Source organism: Cavia porcellus, unplaced genomic scaffold (genome assembly GCF_034190915.1).
Source record: "Cavia porcellus strain 051 isolate PalLab524CR breed Dunkin Hartley unplaced genomic scaffold, mCavPor4.1 scaffold_16, whole genome shotgun sequence".
Classification (NCBI taxonomy): Eukaryota; Metazoa; Chordata; class Mammalia; order Rodentia; family Caviidae; genus Cavia; species Cavia porcellus.
This window is the reverse complement of record NW_026947499.1, coordinates 9,882,044-9,905,303: the sequence shown is the minus strand read 5'-3', so window position 1 is coordinate 9,905,303 and position 23,260 is coordinate 9,882,044. Positions and strand designations below refer to the sequence as shown.

The window sequence follows — 23,260 nt, the reverse complement described above, 5'->3', positions numbered from 1 at the left end:
AAACAAAGTGGGCTAAAGTTATAGGTACTTGATAACTTTTTTTTTTTTTTGGTACCGGGGATCCAACTCACAACCTCATGCTTGCCAGGTAGGCGCTTATGCCGCTGAGCTAAATCCCCAACCCCAGTACTCAATAACTTTGTGTTATATGAATAAATTTATCTGTTAAAAAAGGAAATCAACAGTATCTAGGGGTGTTATGAATATTAAATATGGTAATACCATACTTTTAAAGAGCTTGCAACAAGGTACCTAGGCTCATACTGAATTACTATTTATCTAGGATAAATTCTTAGTTGACGGAGTCCCCAAAGAAAAAGGTAGAGAGTTACCGAACTTTTTTGGGATTGTCTGTGTGTGTGCGCGCGCACGCGTGCAGTTTTTGACTGTTGATTAGCCCTCTTTCCCGAGGCAATCTTCTTAAATAATTCGTGCTTTCCCAACAATTGATACCAAGGCCAATTCACTCAAGAAGGGTCAAAAGGATAAACCGGGATAGCAAAGCCCCACCGCACCCCTTCGAGGTACCGAAGATTGAACTCAGGGCCTTCGCACTGAGCTACAACCTTAGACCTTTTAATTTTTATTTTCACTTTTATAAATTTCGAGACCTCCTGCCTCAGTCTACCAGTGTGCTGAGATGACCGGAATGCGCCACTTCGCCTGGCTCCAAGCCCTAACTTTCATCTAAGGCTTTCTCCCCTTCCTCTCCTTACTCCTCAATGGATGCCCTGCAAATAATTTAATTAGCAACAGTAGCCTCCGATAGCCGGTTTATTCCATCAACGTTCCGCCAGAAACACCACCTACTAACGCCTCTGGGTGAGAGCAGAAGAATGAAGAAAAAACAACCAAAGAGCCAAACACTTTTTCTGCGCAGCCGCGCTCAGTGGCAGACCCTCGACTATCGCGATAGACCAGCGAGATCGACGCTGGCCCTTTAACAGCCCCTTCCCCGGGGCCAGCCCAGCGCATGCGCACTGCGGTTCTGCGCTTGTCATCATGGCGACGCGGGGCCATGTGCAGGACCCTAACGACAGGCGCCTCCGGCCCATTTACGGTGAGTGCCCGGGGCTAGACTGGTCGCCAGCCCGACACGTCGAGAGCTACCGAGGCCAAGGCCAAGGCCCAGGAAGGGCGTTGAGGGAGCGCGCTCCCTCGGAGCGGGCAGGCGCGGGGGGCGGGCCGCGCGGGCCACTAGGCCGCAGCCTGGGGCCTCACGTAGGCGCCGACCCGGCCTCCTTGAGCTTCGGGCCGGGAGAGCCGCGGTGGGGCAGCAGCAAGTTGGCCGACAGGCAGGCCCGATAGGAAGCGTCCTACCGTACATACCCGCGCCGCCCGCGGACTGCGTTGTTTCGGACTCTCTGAGAGGGACTCGCGGTCTTCTGCAAGAGGAAACTGGTTTCGGCAAGAAGGTGGTCCAGTTACCCCGAGGGAAAAATTCTCACCAATAACTTATTTACGGAAATTAGGCCCAAGGGGATTGTCTGCCTAGATGGGCTTCCCCGTACCAGGGAGAAACTGAGGGAAGGGAAGTAGGGGCTGGCGCAAGGTCACTCAAATACAGAACCAGACCCAGAATCCCAGGCTTCCAATCCAGAGCTGTTTGGTGGAGAAACAGCTGCTCTGGGCACACGTGGGAGGCCGCGGGAGGGGGTCTTGGGCCGAAATTAGCGGTTAAGCGACTGTGATAGCTTCTGCAAAGAGTATGCAGGGCTGCAAGAGGGTTTTTCCAGTTTTTTTTTAGTTTGCCTTAGGCGTGTTAGGTGAATTTAACTCAACGCTTACTCATCCTGCAGGCTTTCATATAAATCTTGATGTGATCGTGTTGCATGGAAGGTGGGGGACGGGACCCAGAATTGATATTTTTCGAGTAACTGGGTTGTTCTGTTATATTGGACAGTGGTTCCTTTTGCATTTCCTTTCCTCTCAAATGGTTGTATGGTTTTGGTTTACCCAGCTAATGGTGAGGAAGCTTCGAGGTTAGTGGTTTTCTCAAAAGTAGTCCTCACATTTATAATTTGGTGGTCATTTTGCTTAAATGGAGGCTTCTTTGCATGACTAAGGTGATTTAGGGTTTTTTTTGGGGGGGGGTTTATGTTTTTGGCATAGTTGATTTGATTTTATTGCATAATTTTGTATGATCCCCTCGCTTTGAGTTGAAAATGTTGAATTGGCTGAAGTCTCATAGAGTCATATGTGGCAGACATAGGGCTCTGACTTCCTTTTTCCCATTTCCATATATTCACATGCTTTTGCCCTCCGGTACATATTTGCAGAGGCCAGAGATGGTGTATACAAGGTAGGTGACAGATGAAAAGAATTAAATTCAGGGTTCATAGTTTGGCTTATTACTTGTTTGTGCAACAGCTGCCTACAAACTTTTTAAAATTTTTTAACTAAAAAGACTTTTGTTTTGAGACAGGGTCTCTTTGAGGCCAGCTCAATCTGGCCTCAAACTGAGATTCTCTTGTCTTGGCCTCCTGAGTAGCTGGGGTTACGGGCACCTACCACTGTGCTTGGCCTCAGCAACTATTAATCTTTGAATACAGATATTTACTAGTTAATGTACATGTGTGCGCATCCATGGTGGTACTTGCCCACTAGTCAAAAGTTCAGTAAATGCATTAACTTAGTGTTTGCTTGTGGGCTCACTGCCCTATGAGATAGGTAAGATTATTAGTGTTTTGTTTTGTTTTGTTTAGTCTAGGGTGGCCTCACTCAAATTTGCAGTGACCCTCCTGCCTCAGCCTCCTGAATGCTAGGATTAAAGGCTCAAGATGTTTATGATCCTAATAGAAAATTGAAGGCCAAAGAGATTAGTTTGCTCAAGGCTGTAGTTACTAAGTCTAGCTGGAATTCAAACACCATTCTCATTGGGGAACCAAGCCCTTCTCTAAGCTCAGTTTGCAGCATCACTATTTCTACAGCATTATTGTACTGCCAAGGGTTTACTGTTTTTATGGCTCTCAGAAACTTTGCACAGAACCTCAGCTCTGCTTGCATGTTGTTGAGTGTGCATCTGAACAGGGCTGTGAGAGGATTTGTTGTGCAGTTGTCACAGGCTGAGATTATCCTTCTGTCTAGAGTTGAGATATACCTGTTGTGGATACATTTTGTTAAATGGAACATTTTGTTACTTACAATACATTGCATTTTTGCTTTTGAAAATTCCTCATGAAGTTTTTTCTTTCTTTTTTGCTAGGCTACAGGAGATTGAAACCAGGGCTATCACACTAAGCTAAATCCTCAGCTCATTTTTTTTGTTTGTTTTTTTGAGACAGTGTCTTGCTAAGTCATTAGGTTCCCCAGGCTGGACTTGAACTTGTGATCTTCCTGCCTCAGCTTTTCAGAGTGCTAGCAGGCATGTATTACAGCACCTGACTTTCACCCATGAATTCCTACTTGATTTTTTTATTCTCCTTTTGCTGTGTAGTTGTCAACATGTTTTATATTCTTGTGTAACTTGGTGAAAAAAAGCCCCAGTGCTTTCTTCTGTTGTAACTGTTGAGCTTAAAAGTGTTTTTAGTATATGTGCTGCTGAAGCGAGCACTAAGTGTTTTTAGTAGGAAAAAGAGATACACACCTGTAATACAAGCATGTAAAAAGGCTGAGCAGGAGGATGCAAAGTTGGAGTCCTATCTTGGCAATTTAGCAAGAGCCTCTTAAAATTTAAAAGGGATTGGGGCTGGGGATTTAGCTCAGTGGCATAAGTACCTGCCTGCCAAGCGCTAGGTCGTGAGTTCAGTCCCTGGTACAAAAAAAGAAAGAAAAAAATTTAGAAGGGGGGATGAGGTAGGGGTGGGTTTACTGGTGAAATACCCTAGGGTTTGATATCCAGCCACACCCCCCAAAAAGCTTTTAGTGGTTATGGCGTAGGCAAGGAGAAGGACAGAGAGATAATATTTAATTCCGTTTAAGTAATTAGTTCTCCTTTTTAAACAGTTAGAAATGATTAGATATGGTACTTAATAAATTTTCATAGAATATAGAAATTGATAAGCCAATGATTTGCAAAATAGAAATAGAAAAATTTCAAAGTAGTGAAGTTTTCCTGTGGTCCTTAGAATACACAATACATACATGAACAAGCTCATTTGTTCTAATCCATTATACTTCTAGTTTTGTATTAGCCTGGAGCAGATGTAGCATTACCCCAGCAGTGTCTCCTCAGGGATCATTATTTCTTTGGTGAGTTAGGACATTTCCCATGGATGCCTGTTCAAATGTCAGTTCAGGTAATTATTCTTGCATAGCTCATTAATAAAACTCCTAGGTCCTCAATCAAGGGTGATACTTATTCTGAGCCTCCTGTTGGATAGTGTTAGCTCTGTGAGTCATTTTCAGTTTTGCCCCAGAAGTGACAGGATATCTTGGTGACTGAAGACTGTCTTGACCTATAGAAAGTCACCTGGCACAAACTATTTTCTTCTGTAAAAGCCATAATTGCTGGGGATGTAGTTCAGTGGTTGAATGCTTGCCTGACACTTTCAAGGTCCTGGAGTTAGATCCAGCTCTGCTAGGACAAAAACAGACAAAACCGTGCCTTCAACTTTTAAATTTTATTATTATTATTTTGCTTTTTGAGACTGGGTCTTGTGCTGTAATTAAGGCTGGTCTTAAACTCACTGTGTATAGCCTGTGCTATCCTGGAACTCACAGTGATCCTCTTGCCTCAGCCTCCAGAGTGTTGGGATTACAGCTGTGTGCCACCATGCCTGGCTGGACTTTTTAAATTTTAAAATCACTTTATTTATCTTATTTTATATTTATCTATTTTGAGATAAGGTCTCACTATGTACAGACTGGCCTTGAAATTGCTATGTGTCCCATGCTTGTCTTGAACTCAAAAAGCAGTCTTCCTACCAAGTCCTAAGTGCTGAGATTAATAATCATTTTAACTTATACTGGGTATGGTGGTGCATGCCTGGACTCCAAGTACTTGGGAGGCTGAGGCAGGAGGATTGCTCTGAGTTCAAGGCCAACCTAGGCTGCCTAATGATTCCCCCCCACCCCCCGCCCTTTTTGAGCTGGTCTTGCAATGTGTTTCTGGCTGGCTTTGTAGCCCAGGCTGGTCTTGATTTGCAATGATCCTCTTGCCTCAGCCTCCTGAATGTTGGGATAACAGGCATGTGCTATCATGTGTGGCTTATATAATGATTTGAATGCCAGCCTGAGCCACAAAGAAAGACCTTATGTCAAAAAAAAAAAAAATTATTTTAAACTGAAAGGGAAAATTTCTTGGAGGAATACACAGAATAGAATAGTGGATCGTAGGGCACTATGAGGAGACTTGATTTTTTCCCCCTCCTTTTTGGTAATTTTGAGATAAAAAGCAGGACCTGTTCATGCTAGCAAATACTACCACTGGGTTACATTTTCAGCCCTTTTTATTTTATTTTGAGAAGGGTCTTGCTAAACTGTATAGGCTGGACTCTTAACTCACTATCCTTCTGCCTCAGTCTCTCAAGTGCTGGGTTTATAGAACAGAGCCATCACAAATCATAGATTGGTTCTTTGAGTTTTCCATTATGGTTATTCTGTTGTTTGCTATTGAAGATGGAACCCAGAGCCTCCAAAGCACCATACTCCATTACTGAGCTATACCTTCAGTCGTGTGTGTTGATGTATGTACCTCTCATCATTCTGATAGACTAGCCAGTTTTTTCTATACAGTGTGTTCCTTTTTGTGTTCCATTCACTTAGTATATTATTTATTGAGGGCTGAGAGTGTGTTAAGCATAGTGTAGGTACAGAGAATGAGTACTAAACAGCACAGACCTGATTGCTGCTTTCAGGGAGCTTGTAGTGTCAACAACAGACTTAAATCATAGTACATGTAATCATTACATTTTTGCTAAGGGCTTTGAAGGAAAGTGCACAGGATGCCAGCAAAGGGTATAGAATCAAAATAGTCCTCTGAACTTTTGGTGGTAGGTCCAGGAAAAGTCCTCTGTGAGGTAATATTTAACTTCTTTTTTTTTTTGAGACAAGGTTTCACTATGAAGTTCAGACTGGTTGAACTCACTATGAGGCCCAGGCTGGGTTTGAATTCATGGTGATCTTCCTGCCTCAGCCTCCTGAGTGCTGAGATTACAGGTGTGCACCACCACACCCAGTAATATTTTTCTTTGGATAAAGAAAAACAGACTAAGGTGAAGATGTGGGAGACGGGAAGATCCAGAGAAGAAGAGTTTGGTCTGCTTGAAGACCGATAGCAGAGACTGTGTAGTTGGAGTACAGAACTGCTGGAGAGGAAGTGAGGTGGGGTAGCAGATGTTAGGCAGGATCCCTGAATCGTGAAAACCACTGAGGATGTTGGAACTTGTTTTAAAGATAGAAGACTCTGAAGGGTTTAACCAGGGGAGCAGAGTGATCAGGCTTCCATTTTAGGGTACTGTAGCTCTAAATCTGTGGCGACAAACCTATGGCACCCATCCCATAACAGGCTGTTCTAAAAAATTCACTGTCACTGCTCTAAATACTATGTGGGAAATAGTTTAAAAGGGGGCAAATATCAGAGTAATCAGGAGGCACTGTTGGTTTTTAAATTTATTCCTTTTCTTTCTAGTTGTATATGTAATAGGCTTTTTTTTTTTTTTTTTTAAGACATGTCTCATTATCCAGTTCAAGCTGGCTTTGGGCTCACTTTGTAGCCCTGACTAGCCTCAAACTTGCAGTGATTCCCTTGCCTCAGCCGCCTGAGTACTGGGATCACAGAGCATGTACCACCACAAGCAGCCAACATTTAGGATTTTTAAATAAAGGATGTTGCATCTTTACAGATGCAAGTATCCTGTATTTGGTGTTTTTCTAAACTGGAGCAATAGCCTTAGTATTCTCTGAAAGTCTTATAGAAAGTGAAAACAGTACAAGTTACTGTATTTCAAGTGCTGTGGAGACTTTCATAGCACTTGTGGGAACATGACTCTTAAGTGCTTTTTTTCTCTTTTATTTGTAAAATGGATATCTTTCCTGTTAGTATCCTTAGATATTTGAGAATTAAGTTCCCAGGGTGAATAGGCATGTATGGCAAGTATGTTTCAGAGGAATTTCTGTTGGAAAGTGTTAGGTTTCATGTTCATTCAGCAAACTTTGATAATCTCTTGCCAAATGATTTAATACAATGTTTTCCAAATTTCTATCATTCTTTCAGCCCAAATTGAATTTTTTAGCTATATTATGTTTTGGTCTTTGCTTTATTTTTTGTCTTTGTTGTTTATTTAATATTTTTCATTCAGTTGGCTTTTTTTCTTTTGTACTGGGAATTGAACTCCCAGGACTTTGTGCTTGCTTGTTAGGCAGATGCTATGCCACTGATTTATATCCCTGGCCTCTCAGTTGACTTTTTATTTGTTTTTGTTTCTGCAGGACTGGGATGTTGAGCTACATCTTTGTTTTTTATTTTGATGGGGTTCTTGCTGAGTTACCTAGGCTGGCTTCAAACTTGAGATCCTCTTCCCTCAGTCTCCTGAGTGACTGGGTTGACAGGAGTGTATTCCAAATTGGTTTTTATTTTATTTAGAATAATCTGTATCATTGAATGGAAAAATGTGTATCATTATTATTTTCATATAAGAAAATAAAACTATAAAAATAAAGTAGAAGAAGACCAAAATGTTACTACATTTTTACCTAGATTTTGAGACTTCAGTGACTGAAACCTAGTCTTTATTTAAAAAAAAAAAAAAAAAAAGATTAGCAAGTACTTTAGAGAAGAGACAGGCTGGAACCAAACTGACACTTTCTCTAATGTAAAGGAAGTATTAGTAAAGTGGTCAACTTTCTCACTGAGTGTTACCTACTGCTGTGTCAGGGACTACCTAAAAATGTTCGTTTTCATTGGCAGTGGCTTTTACCCTGGCTTTGTGAAGCACTGCTTTAACCAGTGCCTCTCACTGTTTCTTCTGATTTTTGGGTTGCTAATTTTGGCTGACTCTTTTTATTAAGGGAACAGCAGCAATTGTCATGGCCAAGACAGCAGTTAGTTTTGTTTTGTTTTTTTTTTTTTTTAATTGTATAAAGATTACCACTGAACATTTTGTTAAAAAGAAAAGCAAAAAACAAAAAGAGGGCCGGGGGTTTAGGTCAATGGTACAGCGCCTATCTGACAAGCACACGGTCATGAGTTTAGTCCCTGGTACCAAAAAAGAGTAGGGAGAAACAAAAGTCTTGGTCATTTGCAGTATCTATCAGCTTTGAATTTGACTCTCCTGTCACGTGTCTCATGCAATAACCCATCTTTCCACTCCTTTTTTAGACTTTCACTATCTTTTTTTTTTTTTGAGATGGAGTCGCGCTATGCAGTTCAGGCTGGCCTTGAGCTTACTTTGTAGCCCAGGCTGGTCTCGAACTCCCAACGATCCTCCTGCCTCAGCCTTCCGAGTGCTGGGATTACAGGCATGAGCCACCATGCCCGGGTAGACTTTTACTATCTTCTTTACTGATTTTAAGTCTATGGTCTTGGAAACTCTGAAAAAAAATTTTTTTGGTCTTTTTTTTTTTTTTCCGTCTTTTTTGAGACAGGGTCTCGCCATGCCATTTAGGCTGGCCTTGAGTTCACTTTGTAGCCCAGGCTGATCTCGAACTCACAATGATCCTCCCACCTCAGCCTCCCTGAGTGCTGGGATTACAGGTGTGTATCACTACACCTGGCTTCTTTTTTTGGTCTTTTTTTTTTTTTTTTTAATCTGTAAGGGGGATTGAACTCGCGACCACCTGCTTGCAAGGCAGGTGCTTATGCGGCTGAGCTAAATCCCCAGCCCCTTTTGGTCTTTTTTTTTTTTTTATCGATTCCAGGGATTGAACTCAGGACTGCCTGCTTACAAGGCAGGCGCTTATGCCGCTGAGCTAAATCACCAGCACCTTTTTGTGAAGCAGAGTTTCACTATATGGTTCAGGCGGGCCTCAAACTAGCAGCGATTCTCTTGCCTCAGCCTCCAGAGTGCTGGGTTTTACAGGTTGCACCACCAGGCCTAGCCCTGAAATTTTTTTATATAGTTGATTTCACATTGTTTTACACTCCCTTTGTCTTCTTCTGGGATATCATCTTCTTGATTTCCCACTGCAATTACTCTTGAATAAGTTTTAAAAAGATTTACTGAAAAGACCTTTAGGATATCATTTTTATTGGCCTGTTTTCTCCAAGGGCATATAATTTATACCAGAGAGTTAGTAATGTAAAATGAAAACAAACTTCTCCCAAAAGAGCAACAATTGCAGTCACCTAGGCAATCAGGAAGACAGGTTGACATCAAACTGAGTGTAATGAAGTGAATTAGTTAAAGTGTGTTGGGTGAAACTGGCCAATAGCAGCTGAAGTGAAGGTTGCTAGAAACACTTGTGGGAGGCAGAGGCAGAAGTATAATACCTGAGGTCCTCAAGGGAACCAGGAAGTGGTCAGGATCCCAGTTTTTCTGTATCCTCTGCTTGGTGTGTGCCCCATCCTACTCCAGAGTACTCAGGATTGAACCCAGGGAGTGCTTAAATTACATCTCCCCAAATCTTTTTTTTTTTTTTTTTTTTAATTGGTACCAGGGATTGAACTCACGACCGCCTGCTTGCAAGGCAAGGCAGCTTATGCCGCTGAGCTAAATCCCCAGCCCCATACCCCACATCGTTTAGATTTTATTTTGAGCCTTACCTCAAACTTGCAGCCCTTTGCATCAGCCTCCCCAGGAACATATTCTTCAGACTGTTTTTTCCTGCTTACTTCTTACCTCACCCAAGGTCTAATCTCTTCCCTTTGTGGCCTTACCAAGCTGTCGTAGAAGGAATGAGGCTTCTTCAGCCGCTTTTTCATAAGCTTCTTTATGTCTCTCTTTCCCTCTAGTTGTTTGATAAAGAGGCAGGAGGGTAGTGAATTCAAGGTGAGCTTGGACAACTTAGCCAGACTGTATCTCAGAATTTAAAGAAGAGGTGGGATGGAGTGGGATAGGAGTGTAGCTTCATAGTAGTGCACTTGTCTAGCATGTGTTGAGGCCCTGAGTTCATCCCCAACATAACCTAAAGTTTCTTTAAAACCAAAATTTTAGCGCTAAAGGCTCTAAAATTGACAAGCTTGGATTCAGAAGATGTATTATTTTTCAAGCTGGGTTCCCTATGGCTTATGGATTCAGGCTTCTGATGTTTTAGTTAGAGATTACCACAAAGAAGCCTCATTTATGTGGTTTGGGATAGCATGTCTGCTCTGGGGTGAACTGCAAGTTATACTGTCTAGATGTGGTCTTGTAGTTCTCTGTCATCGTCAAGGGCAGTGGAAACCATTCTTACAAAAGAGATCATTGGCAAAGTATACCAGTCAGCTACAGAGGGAATAGGAAAATATCCTTGTCCTGGTCTTCGGTCTACTTCATTTATGAGTAAATCCTTAGTGTTGGGTCTCTACTCTTTGAGGCAGACTACTCTTGGTATGTCTATTCATTCTCTTGGTATGTCTATTCTTTCTATCTGTCTGCTATCAATCATTGATTAATAAGACTGGATATGTAGCTCAGGCTGCCCTTAGCTCATTGTGTAGTTCAGGCTGGCCTGAAACTCATCAAACTTGAGGTGATCCTTCTGCCTCAGCCTCCTGAGTGCTGGGATTACAGGCATGCGCTACCACGCCTGTCTTGATGTGTCTAGTTTTTTGTGTAGTTTTTTTGAGACAGGGTCTTGCTGTGTAGCAGACTGATATTGAACTCATTTTGCAGCAGTCCTCCTGCTTCAGCCTCCCTGAGCTTGCTGAGTTCTGTCAGTATAGACATGTAGTTTATTTTATTTATTTTTTTATTTTTTAATGGTACCGGGGCTTGAACTCACAACCTTGTGCTTGCCAGGCAGGTGCTTATGCCACAGAACTAAATCCCCGGCAACATTTAAACCTATGGCCTCAGCCTCCAATAGTGCTGAGAGCACTGACGCATACCACCATGCCCGGCCTGTTTTCTTTTCCTAGAGCCAGGGATCGAACTCAAGACCTTGCCGTTGCCAGGCCGACGCTTATGCCACTGAGCTAAATCCGTGGCTATTTTATTTTTTAACTTGCTTTATTGGTACACATCAGTATATTTTAAATTCATTGTGTTAAAAGTTTAAGTGAAGAGTTCTTTGGAGAAAAATCTAAAGCCTATGGTAAAAATGATAATCTGTTATATGAGAGCTTGTTTGGAGGTTCTAGCAGGGAAATGCTGCTACTTATATACCCTTGACAAAATGCCCTCCTCTGCTGGGGAAAAGCAACCTTTTTGTACACAGCTTCTAGGGAGGGTTGCACATGGGGCGATGAGGGAGGAAGGGGATGCCTGCCTAGTTAGACAGATCCTCAGAATCAACCCTGATGACTGGTGAGTGACAAGTGCTGCAGTTAGATTGCTCTTACGTCTGATAGTATATTATTTGAATCTGAGTTACACCTTGCGCTACCAAGGCCATAGATGATGATGATGATGATGATAATGATGATGATTGTTTGGTACTGGGGATTGAACTCATGACCTTGTGCTTGCCAGGCAGGGGCTTGTGCAGCTGAGCTAAATTCCTGGCGCAAGGACCATACATTATTTTGCAATGAACATTTATTTCTGTACTGCTTCGGAACTTTGATGAGCAGAGATGAACCTGATAGTGGATTGTGAATTGGCCTGTGTTCCTTTATATATTTAGAATTGACAATTGCTCATTTATAAGACTTCTCATTTTCCTTTTCTGGAAATGGGACTGCTTTGGTAGCAGGTTTTTTGTTTGTTTGTTTGTTTGTTTTGTTTTTTTGAGACAGGGTTTCACATTTCAGGCTGGCTTTGAACCCACTGTGTTGCCAGGATGGCCTTGAACACAATGATCTTCCTCCTGCCTCAGCCTCCTGAATGCTAGGATTACAGGTGTGGGCCTGGCTCTTACTTATTTTGGGCAGTACTGAGGTTTGAGCCCAGAGCTTTTGTACAGAGCTATATCTCTAGCCTTTAAAAGTCTGTCAGTCTTTCTTTCCTTCTTTTTCTTTTTGGTACTGGGAATTGAACACAGGACCTTGTGCTTGCCAGGCAGGCACTGTACCACTGAGCTATATTCCTGGCCCTAAAAAGTTTTTAAAATTGTAGTTAGGTGTGGTGGGGCATGCCTATAATCTCACCACTCATGAGGGTGAGGCAGGAGGATTGTCATGAATTCAAGGCCAATTTGAACTATATAGCAAGACCCTGACTCAAAAAAAACCCCAGGTTTTTAAAAACATTTTGACAGTTCCATTGAGTTTCTAAGTTGTCTGGGCTGGGACTTGATTTTGCAGTCCTCCTGTCTCAGCCTCTGAAAGTACTGTGCCCCTATGGCTATGTTAGACCCTATTTTTAGGGCAGTTCATTCATTCATTCATTCATTCATTTTAGTACTGGAAATCGAACTCAGGACCTTGCAGTTGTCAGGCAGGTGCTTATGCCACTAAGCTATATCTGTGGCCAACTTAAAGGTTATAGAAAAATGAGTAGAAAATAGGGTTGTTATACAGGGTTGGCAGTGGGTTGTACCCACTGCCAAATGATACTTTATTGTTAAGTAATATTCACATGTAGCTTGAATTAGTGTTCACAGTTTTTTTTTTCCCTTAGGCTCAGCATAGGGCCTAGTGCATGCTAGCATACTGGGCAAGTTTTCTACCACTGAGCTACATCCTCAGGCCTATGGTTTCTGCTTTGTATTGTACATTCTCTTGGTGGTTGTTTGTTGTTTGCTTTTTTGAGACTGGGTTTCACTGGTCTTGAACTCATTTTGTAGCCCAGGCTGACCTCAAGCTTGTAGTGATCCTTTGGCCTCAACCTCCCAAGTACTGGGAGTATGTCACCCAGGTGTGTGTCACCACCCCTGGCCATTCTCTGGGTTTTGACAAATGTATGATGATATGTACCCTCCGTTATAGTATCATAGAGTAGTTTTACTGCTCTGAAAGTCCCTCTGCTCTACTAGTTCATCCCCTTCCTGTGCCAGGCTGTTTAATGTTTCTATAGTTTTTGCCTTTTGATTCATATAGGAATCATATCATATATACCTCTTTAAGGTAGGTTTCTTTTACTTAGCAATATGTGTTTAAGTTTCCTTGTCTTTTTGTGGCTTGATAGTTCTTCGTCAGGGAATTGAACCCAGGGCCTCCTCCTACATACTAGGCAAATGCTCTACCACGGAGCTCCAGCTTCACCATCACCAACTTTTTAATTGTAGTTTGTTCTTTTTTTTTGTTTTATAGAAAAAAGATAAAACAATGTCTCTCTCTCTCTCTCTCTCTCTCTCTCTCTCTCTCTCTCTCTCTCTCTGCGGGGGCAGGGTTTACTGGGAATTGAAATCACTACCTTGTGCTTATAAGGAAGGTGCTTTGCTGCAGAACTATATCCCAGCCCCTAAAACAGAATTTCTTAACAAAATAATAGGAAAAAAAAAACAATAGTTAATACGTTATATGCTGTCATCTTCAGAGTAGTTACTCAGAGTCAAGATACGGGCATAAAAATTCTCCAATTGATATTAGCACAAACCTTGCTTTTCAGTGAACTAAGAGACAGTAATAGTGTAATTAACTTGCATTTTTTTCCCCTTTTTCTTCCTTTCCTCTTTCCCCTCTCTTTGTTCTTGTTCCATCCATCCATGTTTTCTTTTTAAACAATTTCTTCCCATTTCACAATATCTTTTGTACATTTTAGACCTTATTTACTCTTTCAATTTCTCACACCAGGACGACAATAGAAGACTCAGAGACAACTGCAAACACACTCAACCACCTTATCTTTTTTTTTTTTTTTTTCTCGGTACCAGGGATCAAACTCATGACCTAGCACTTGCCAGGCAGGTGCTTATGCCACTGAGCTAAATCCCCAGTCCCAAACTACCTTATCTTTGACGAAAAGGCTAAACATGTCCATTGGAAGAAAGCCTCTTTAAAAAATGGTGCTGGAAAAATTGGCTCTATACATGCCAGAGACTAAATCTAGACCCATGTCTGTCACCATGCACTAAAGTCAAAATGCATCAAAGATCTAAATATTGAAACAGACACACTAAATCTACTGGGAGAGAAAGTAGGTGGAAATGTTTAAGACATAGGTATAGGCAGAGAGTTCATGAACTAAACCTAGAATCAACAGCTAGGATCTCATCTTATTAAAAAGCTTTTGCACATCAAAAGAAACCAGCAATGAAGCGAAAAGACAACCCACAGAGTAGGAAAAATTTTTAGCCAATTGTCTCTCAAAAGACTTCTATTTAGAACAAAGAATTGAAAAAAATAAGGTCCCCCAAATTCAAAGACTGTGTCCAGAAATGGGCTTAAGAGATGAATATACATTTCTCTGATGAAGAAATACGATAAATGAAAAAATGTTCAACATTGTTGGTCATTCGAGAAATGCAAATTAAGACAATACGGAGACGCCATCTCTCTACAGAAAGAATGGCTGTCATTAAGAAATTAGTCAGTAACAAATGCAATAGAGGGGCTGTGGGGAAAAAAGAAGCCTTCTCCACTGTTGGTGGGAGTACATACTGGTGCAACAACTGTAGAAATCAGTATGGAGATTCCTCAAAAACTAGGATTAGAGTTCCCATTCCTAGGCTATCCCTGCCTAGGTATCTTTCCAGAAAATTAAAAACATCATACCACAGTGATACATATGCACCCATGTTTATAGCAGCACAATTTAAAATAGCGAAACAACCCAAATACCCATCTACCAAGCAGTGGATAAGAGATTGATATACAGTAGTATGCTACTCAACCATACAGAAGGATAAACTTGAATTTCCATAGGTAAATGGACACAACTTGAAACTATATTCATTGAAATAAATCACCATGATTTTTTTTTTTTTGGTACTGGGGATTGAACTCATGACTTGACCTTTGCTAGGCAGGTGCTTATGCTTCTGAGCTAAATCCCCAGCCTCACCATGAAATTTTTAATAGCAAATTAAGATACTTTCTGAAACATTTGAAAGCAGCCTGTGCATTATCTACATTGCTCATCAAATATAACTGTCATACTTTTTTTAAAACAGATTATCTTGATAATGGTAATAATAAAATGGCAATTCAGCAAGCAGATAAATTGTTGAAGAAACATAAGGACCTTCATTGTGCTAAGGTAAGTTCATTTGTTCCTGAGTTATTTATATTTGTAATTCTTTAAAGGGAAGGATTTTTAAAATCCTTTTTATTGTTAGTATGTGTGATATAATTGCATGTATCTTGGGGAACCTGAACATATACATACAGTATTACAGATATTTGATCTCTTTAGAGAGTATTCAGGTTTTTTTCAGAGTACATTATAGGCTGTTTTCCTGGTTGTTTACATGCCATAAATATTTAATTGAAAGCTAACTATTTATATTGAGGATATGACTTATCTAGCTATTTTATTTTTAGAATGCTTTTCTTTCTGTGTGTGTGTGTGTGTGTGTGTGGTCTTTTGACTGCTATGTCATCCAGACTGGTCTTGAACTCATGGGGTTTTTCCTGCCTCAGTCTCCGGAGTGCTAGGATTAAATGCATGTACTACCATTACTACCATGCCCAGCTGTATAGTGTCCTTTTATACACTGTTGGATACTCTTCATATGACTAAAATAGAAAGGGTTTTTTTTTTTCCTTTTTGAGACAAGGTCTCACTGTGCCGTTCAGGCTGGCCTTGAACTCAAAATGATCTTCCTGCCTCAGTCTCCCAAGTGGTGGGATTGTAGGCATGCGCCACCATACCTGGTTTTTTGTTTTGTTGTTGTTATTCTTGGTTTTTTGAGACAGGGTCTTGCTATGTATTACAGGCTGAACTTGATTTGCAGACTTCCTCCTACCAAGTGCTGGGATTACAGATGTGTGCTACCATGCCCAGTAGGAATTTTGTATTTGCTTAGGTTTTTAGTAGAAATAGGTTTAGTTGACCAGCAGCCTAGGCTTACCTCATAATGTCTTTCAGGTTGGTTTTGTTTGGTTTATATTTATTTCCTTCTGTATCCTTTTACAAGCTGATTCTTCTCTCCTTGTGATTAGGTTTTAAAGGCAATCGGTTTACAAAGAACTGGAAAGCAGGAGGAAGCCTTTACTTTAGCACAGGAGGTGGCAGCTCTGGAACCCACAGATGACAACTCACTGCAGGCGCTGACTATCCTTTACCGGGAGATGCATCGGCGTAGGTTTCCTTTTCACTGTTTTTTTTTTTTTTTTTTTTTTTTAATTTTAGAGAGAAAAAAATAAAATGAAATTTCAAAACAAGATAATATAATAACAATGATTAATATAGTACATGTTGTTATCTTAAATTACTCACTTAGAGTACACGGTACAGGCATTTAATTGTCCAAACAATGTTGGCACAAATCTTTCTTTTCAGTGAATTAAGAGAAATTAGTGATATAAATACTTTATCTTGTGTGTGTGTGTGTATTTTTTTTGCTTTTTTTTCCTCCTTTCCCTCACCCCAGTTTCTCTTTCCTTTTGAACAGTTTTTTTCCCGTTTCACAATATCTGCTGTGCATTTTGGATTTTTTTTACTCTTTCAGCTTCTCACACTAGGGAGACAATATTATGTTTACACATGTGAGCATTTCACTGCTTTTTGACCCAAACTTACAGTTTTGAATTATTTCTGAGTTCTCTGTTTCACTTTGTTCAATTTGCTTGTCACTCACGATTTGCAAGGATGACAATAGGTAGATTCTCTCATTAGCCACTGTCTGTGAAGACTTTTGACAGAAAGGGTGATTTACATGTGTTATGTTCCTTGAATTGGAATGAGGACGATTGAGAGTTTATTTTGTGAACACTGTGATTGTTCACAGTGAGCCCTTACTCTTGCTTTGGTTTTTCATTTATTAATCTTTGTGGTCCTAGAGATTGAACTCGAAGAACATGTAACTTTACAGCTGAAATTTGTTTTCTTTGTTTCTTTTTCTTTTTTTGGAGGGGGGGAGATAGGGTCTTGCTATGTAGTTCATGGTGGCCTCAAACTCTCAGTGATCTTCCTACCTCAGCCACCTGAGTGCTGGGATTACAGGTATGCGCTGCCACACCCAATGAGTTTTGTTTTAATTTTTACAAAAGATAAAACATTAAGAGTTGAAGTATTGAAGAAGGAAAAAACCAGTTGGTGTATTATATCTGTTTAGAGATTATACTGACTTAGCAATATGGTTGAAATAATTATTAGTTGAATAGTTCTCTTGTCAGATATTATATCAGAGTTAGAGAGAAAAATCTTCCTGCCCTCATGTTACTCCTAGTGTATAAGGAGAAATGTGTCACTAGGTGGTATACTGCATTATGGGTTTTTTGTTGTTGTTGTCCTGTTCTTTTTTCTTTTTCCTTTTTTTGTACTGGGAATCATACTGTGCCACTAAGCTGTATCTCCCCAATTTTTTTGGTTTGTTTTCTGAGGTAAGTTCTTGCTGTTTTGTGTAGGCTGCTCATGAATTCCTGAGTTCAAGTGATCCTCCATTCTCAGTTTCCCAAGTAGCTGGGACTCCAAGGGTGCAGCACCATGAACTTTATTACATATTAAGAAGGTCATGGGTGGCAGAAGGAGACTGATCAAATTGGAGTGGTGAAGACCTGACATGGTGGCACATGCCTATAATTCTTGCACTTGGGAGACTAAAGCAGGAGGCTTGCTATAAATTCAAGGCTACCCTGGGCTACATGGTGAGATCCTGTTTGAAAAAACCAAAAACAAAAGCAAATTAATATGGAGAAGCAGAGACAGTGCTCAGGGAAGGTCCTGGGCTGTGGTGGTTGTTAACATTCATTGACCAGGCAAAGGGACCAGCATAGGGCATGGAGGTAGGATATCCTACAGGGCATCCAGTGGAAGCAAAACTAGTTTGATGTGACTAGGCGATAAAGTGCTAGGGAAATGGGACAGGGACAGGCCAGGTCCTGAAGGGTCTTTTATATTGTAACTGTGATGAGGAAACCCCACCCTCAACCCCTAAGTGAGAGAAGAGGCAAAGCAAAGATGTTCTCTTTTTTTTTTTTTTTTTTTTTGGTACCGGGTATTGAACTCACAACCTTGTACTTGCCAAGCAGGCACTTACACAGCTGAGCTGAATCTCCGGTTCAATGTTCTTCTTTTTTAATGATAAGAAACATCTGTTTTGCTAAATAGGAAAAATGTTAAGTCATTAGAATTTGCATGGTAACACATGTTTATGATCCCAGTACTTGGGAGGCTGAAGTAGGAGGACTGCTGTGCAAAGCCAGCTTGAACTGCACAGCAAAACCCTGTCTCAAAAAGATAAACCAAACAAAAAAATACATATATTTAAATCTTATTTCTCTTAAATCTTATTTTGCTTTATTGTAGCCGAATTAGTTACAAAACTTTATGAAGCTGCTGTGAAGAAAGTTCCCAACAGTGAGGAGTATCACTCTCACCTCTTCATGGCCTATGCCAGAGTGGGTGAATACAAGAAAATGCAACAGGTAACTTGATCCCCAAACCTACTGGGCTACTACTATTAGAGAAATTGTAAGTGTCTTTACTGGAATTTAATGTAGTGTGTGTGTGTCGAATGTATGTATTTGTGTGTGGAGATCAACCAGTTATTTATCTACCATTCAAGTTCTTTAAATGCTTTATTTGGGAAAAATAGATTGTTCTTCAGTTGTGGCTTGATGGTATGTTTTGTTTGGTTCTGGTAAGTCTGCCTCAGATTGTCTCATTGCATAACAGTGCTGTTAAAGTTTCAGAAAGTAGGCAGAAATCCCAGAGTGAAAAATAGATTATAGAAGTAAGTTTGCATTTAATTTGTAAAGTTAAGTGTCTCTGTCCTGCTGAGATTTTTTAAAATCTAGCAGAGGATTACTACATTGTCTGGAATAGTTGGTTTTTGCTAGTCTGTTGGTTTGCTGGTGGCAGTTTATTTGCCAGTTTGTATATCTCAGGTGTTCTTGGTATACATCTAAAGGAGTCTTCTGGGGACACACATTTGAACTAGTGTAGAGGTAAAACTGACAGCCAGAGAAAGGAAACCTGCACGATGAAACCCATAAACAATTAGAATGTCAAGTTAGTGTTTTTTGTTTCTTTTTTGAAAGAAATGCTTTCTTGGTGGGTAGAATGTCTTCTGAAAGTGGAGATGTTTTACTTTGGTTTTTATTTATTATATCTTATTCTTTTTTTTTTTTTTTTTTTTTTTTTGAGATAGAGTTTTGTTGTGTAGTTCAGATGGACTTGAATTCACTATGTAGCCTAGAGTGGCCTCAAATTTGCAACAATTTTCTTGCGTCGGCCTCCTGAGTGATGGGATTACAGGCATGTGCCTATCCCTGGTTTGTCTTACTCTTTAGCTGATACATCAAACTATAGCAATGGATAAAGGGCCTGGGGATGTGACTGAGTGGTAGAATTCTTGCCTTGCATGCACAAGGACTTCAGTTTGATCCCCAATCCTGCAAAAACACACAATAAATAAATCTCACGCTGATGGTACTATCATAATATAGATTCTTAAAATCAGTCTGTAAGCTAGGCATGGTGGTCACATCTGTAACTCAGCACTGTGGGAGACAGAAGACAGAAGGATCCCAGGTGTCTGTTAACAGCTACTCAGCTGCATCATTGTAGCACAACAGCCAAAGACAGTGCACACTTGGATGGGTGTGGCTCTGTTCTGTCAACAGAACTTTTTCTTTAGTGCTAGAAATTGAACACGGGCCTCACAATGAGGTACATCTACAATCAACACTTTCTCTATCGTTGTATACTTAATTAATTTATGGGGTTTGTTTGTTTGTTTTTGAGGTAAGGCCTCCCTATATAGTTCAGGCTGGCCTCGGACTCACTGTGTAGCCCAGGTTGGCTTCGAACTCTTGGTGATCCTCCTGTTTTGGCCTCCTGGGTGCTGGGATTACAGGCATGTGTTACTATACCTCATTGTTTTGAGACAGAGTCCTACTAAAGTATCCATGCTGGGTTTGAATTTTTGATGCCTGAGTCTCTCAAAGTGCTGGGATTACAAGTGTTAGTGTTTCTACCTAGCTTCTTTTTATTTTGGAGACAGGGTCCCATAAATTCCTCAGCCTGGGCTAAAATTTGTGATTTTCCTATTCCAGCCTCCCAGAATGGTGGGATTACAAGGTGTGTGCCACCATACGCAGCTAAAAATATTATTACTTATTTATTGATTAATAGTCTCAGGAAAAATATATGTTTTATTTGCTTTTTGAGACAGTCTCATTATGTAGTCTAGGCTGGCCTTGAATTATACTTCTTCAGCCTACTGAGTGCTGGAATTAAAAGCATGCACCACCTCTCTTGGCTAGACATTTATTTTAAGGAAAGTTTATTAAATACCTGTTTATAGAGATATTTTTAAAAGAAATTAAGATTTGTAGGCACAGTTACTTGAGTGGATGAGACAGAAGAATAATTTCGGGACTAGCCTAGACAACTTAATGAAATCCTGGTCTCAATAAAATTTTTAAAAAGGAGTTGGGATGTAGTTCAGTAGTAGACTGCCTAGCATGTGGAAGGCCCAGGGTTCATCCTCAGTATTAAAAATAAAGTTATAGTTCACTTCTGCAGTAGAATAAGACGCAGTACCCTGTTTCTCTAAATAATTTTTGAGTATCTTTGTTGACACAGAAAGCTGTTTTTAATATAGGAAAAAGAATTTGCAGTTCTGCCTCAGCCTCCCAGAGTACTGGGATCACATGACATCAGGGATGGCTGAGGTACAGGTATTTTACAGATTTAATTCATTGTTTTATTCATTGTTGAAACCCCAGTCCCTTGAATAATAGCATCTGCCCAATAGTATTTGTTAAAGGGTGCATGATTAGTATAACTCTGGAGACAGGAACGAGGGGACACAGGGAATCAGAAAATAAAAGAGCTTCTCTCCCAGATGACTGCCTTGGCAGGGAATATTGAAAACCACTAGCAATGTAGAGTTGCTAGTCATTCAGGTTGTGATTAGACCTTCTTCGTTCTGTAAATGATGTTCCCGTTCTGTGAGGCAACAATTAATTAATTTTTTCCTTTTGAGACAGGGGCTTGTTACATAGTTCAGGCTGGTCTTAAACTCACTATGTAGACCTGGCTGGCCTTGAACTTGTGCATTCCTTTTGCCTCAGCCTCCTAAATGCTGGGGTTGCAGACATTTGCCACCATGTCTGGCTAGTCAGCAATTTAGAGCCATGGGTTTTTAGTTTTTATTTTTGTATTGGAGGGAGCTTTGATAGAGCCATGTCTTCTAAAACATAGCTCTTGTCAGAATTTTCTGTACTAGCAGATTATCCAAGTCTACAAGATGGTAGAGTGTGGGCATATTTTTGTCTCCCATTTTATGTTAAACTTTTAAAAAATTTTCTAATACTCTGTTGTCTTTTTTATCTTTGCATGTCATTATGAAAACATTTCTTCTCCTAAACTATGAACTAAAGCTGATGCTCTGGTACTTCTCATCTTGTACCCTCAGAGTACTTATGCCTTCAGAGTTCCCCATGCTATTGGCACAGGAAGCTCAAGACCCCTTGCACTCTCTAGTTCATGCTCTGTGTCCATTTTGTCTCACATCATCTTGATTCTACCTCCACAGGTTCTCAGGTATCTTCTCCATTTGATCTACCTCATCCTGGTTTAAACTTCAGCACCTCTGGTTGCTTCCTATTTTGTCTTTTTCATGGTACTACTAACATGGTCTCCCTAGAAGAAAGTAGATTTATACTTACCATTTCCCTACTCCCTGTAGACTTCTTCTGGAAGACCTTACAACAAAGGTACCTTTCAACCCTTTCCCCTGCTATTCCTTTTAAACCCTTGGTTTACTACCCCACCCCACCCCACCCCACCCAGGGCTGGGGGTTGGACTAGGGCTTTGTATATGCGGAGCAAGTACTCTACTGCTGCGCTGCTTCCCTAGTCCTTACTTATTTTCACTCTTTCTCCCAGCCTTCCTACCTTTCTTTCCCTTTCCTTTACATTCCTGGGGATCCCACAGCATACAAAGGCAGGCATTCTGACACAAAGCTACTCCTCCAGCCCTTGAATATTGTGTTTCACAATGTGAAAGTCAGTTTGCCCCTGTCACCCCCAACTTCCAGGCAAGGGACCCAGGGCCTGGTGCATGCTAGGCAGACACTGTGGCACCAAGCTGCACCCTCAGCCCTTATTTATTTAAATTTTGAGACTGTCTTGTTAAATTTCACAACTAGCCTCAAACTTACGACCCTCCTGCTTCAGCTTCTCTAGTAACTTGGTAATTCTTCTCTAGTAATTATAGGAGTGTGGCTGGCATCTTTTCTGATTTTGAAGTTTAAATATACTGTCTGGTTTTATTTATTTGTTTTAGTGCAACTCTTTAAAGTTCTATCTTCAATAAGATTGTTTATTGATACACTTGTCAGATTTTTTTGTTTCCTTGATAGTCTGTTAAAATTCCATTGGATAACAGTATAGTCTAGAAATATTCATCCTCAATTTTAGAAAAGTATGATTCAAAAGATGAAATGGTATTCATGTTATGAAAATTCACCTCTGTGATTAGCTCTATAGCCATCAAGTCACTGGGCACTTAGACTAACTGGGATATGTAAATGTCTTATTTTCCTAAGAAATTTCTTAGTATTTATTTGAATTATTGTTCTCCTTATAATATATTCTAAATTAAGTATTTATGACTCTCTGTCTTTCAGGCTGGCATGGCTCTATATAAGATTGTCCCCAAAAATCCTTACTATTTTTGGTCTGTGATGAGCTTAATTATGCAAGTGAGTATGGAATTCAGAATGACATTGACGTTTCTCTTAAAAATCATTGTTCTAAATGTGTCTTCTGACATCTCGTATGTGTCTCATTGTGAGTCAAATAGGGTCTTTATTGTCAGTTGACTTTAAGTTGGAGATAGCTGATACTTTCTGTGAGTTGATAGGTTGGTTTATTAGGATGCCATGTGGACTGTATTTCCTGTGAATCATAGATCCATTTCTGAGTTATTGACAAGGTACAGGCCTCCAGATGTTTGCTGTTTCAGTCTGAGGTTTGTTTTAAGACAGCACTTTAAACTGAGTAGTTTTATTTTAGCACTTCTAAGACTCACTTTGCTCTTTGCAGAATGCAGGTGCTTATTTCCCAGAGCTACTGGAAGGATTCAAATGACATTTTATTAGGAAAGGATGGAAAGAAGAAAGTAAAATGTAGTGATTAAGAATCAGGTTTTCTGGGGTCAGACAAGTCTACCTTTGAATGCATGTGGCTTTGGCCCATGGTTTAGAGAGCTGATGGTGGAATCTTTGAACCTTAATTTC

The 23,260-nt window shown here is 40.4% G+C and overlaps 1 protein-coding gene across 4 annotated transcripts in view; it reads left to right on the top strand.

Moving 5' to 3' along the window:
* Positions 1-940: 940 nt before the first annotated feature.
* Naa25 (N-alpha-acetyltransferase 25, NatB auxiliary subunit) overlaps positions 941-23,260 on the top strand; it is a 64,874-nt gene continuing 42,554 nt past the window's right edge. For 2 of the 4 annotated variants that reach the window (XM_063225665.1, XM_003462949.5), the window contains exons 1-5: positions 941-1,060; positions 15,016-15,101; positions 16,007-16,145; positions 18,315-18,433; positions 22,649-22,723. In XM_063225665.1, the coding sequence (XP_063081735.1) occupies positions 1,003-1,060; positions 15,016-15,101; positions 16,007-16,145; positions 18,315-18,433; positions 22,649-22,723 (477 nt within the window). In that variant the 5' untranslated portion in view covers positions 941-1,002. Of the gene's footprint in view, positions 1,061-1,138; positions 1,416-15,015; positions 15,102-16,006; positions 16,146-18,314; positions 18,434-22,648; positions 22,724-23,260 lie in introns of those variants that run through there. The other 2 variants (XM_063225664.1, XM_013144827.3) reach the window with 2 other exon arrangements.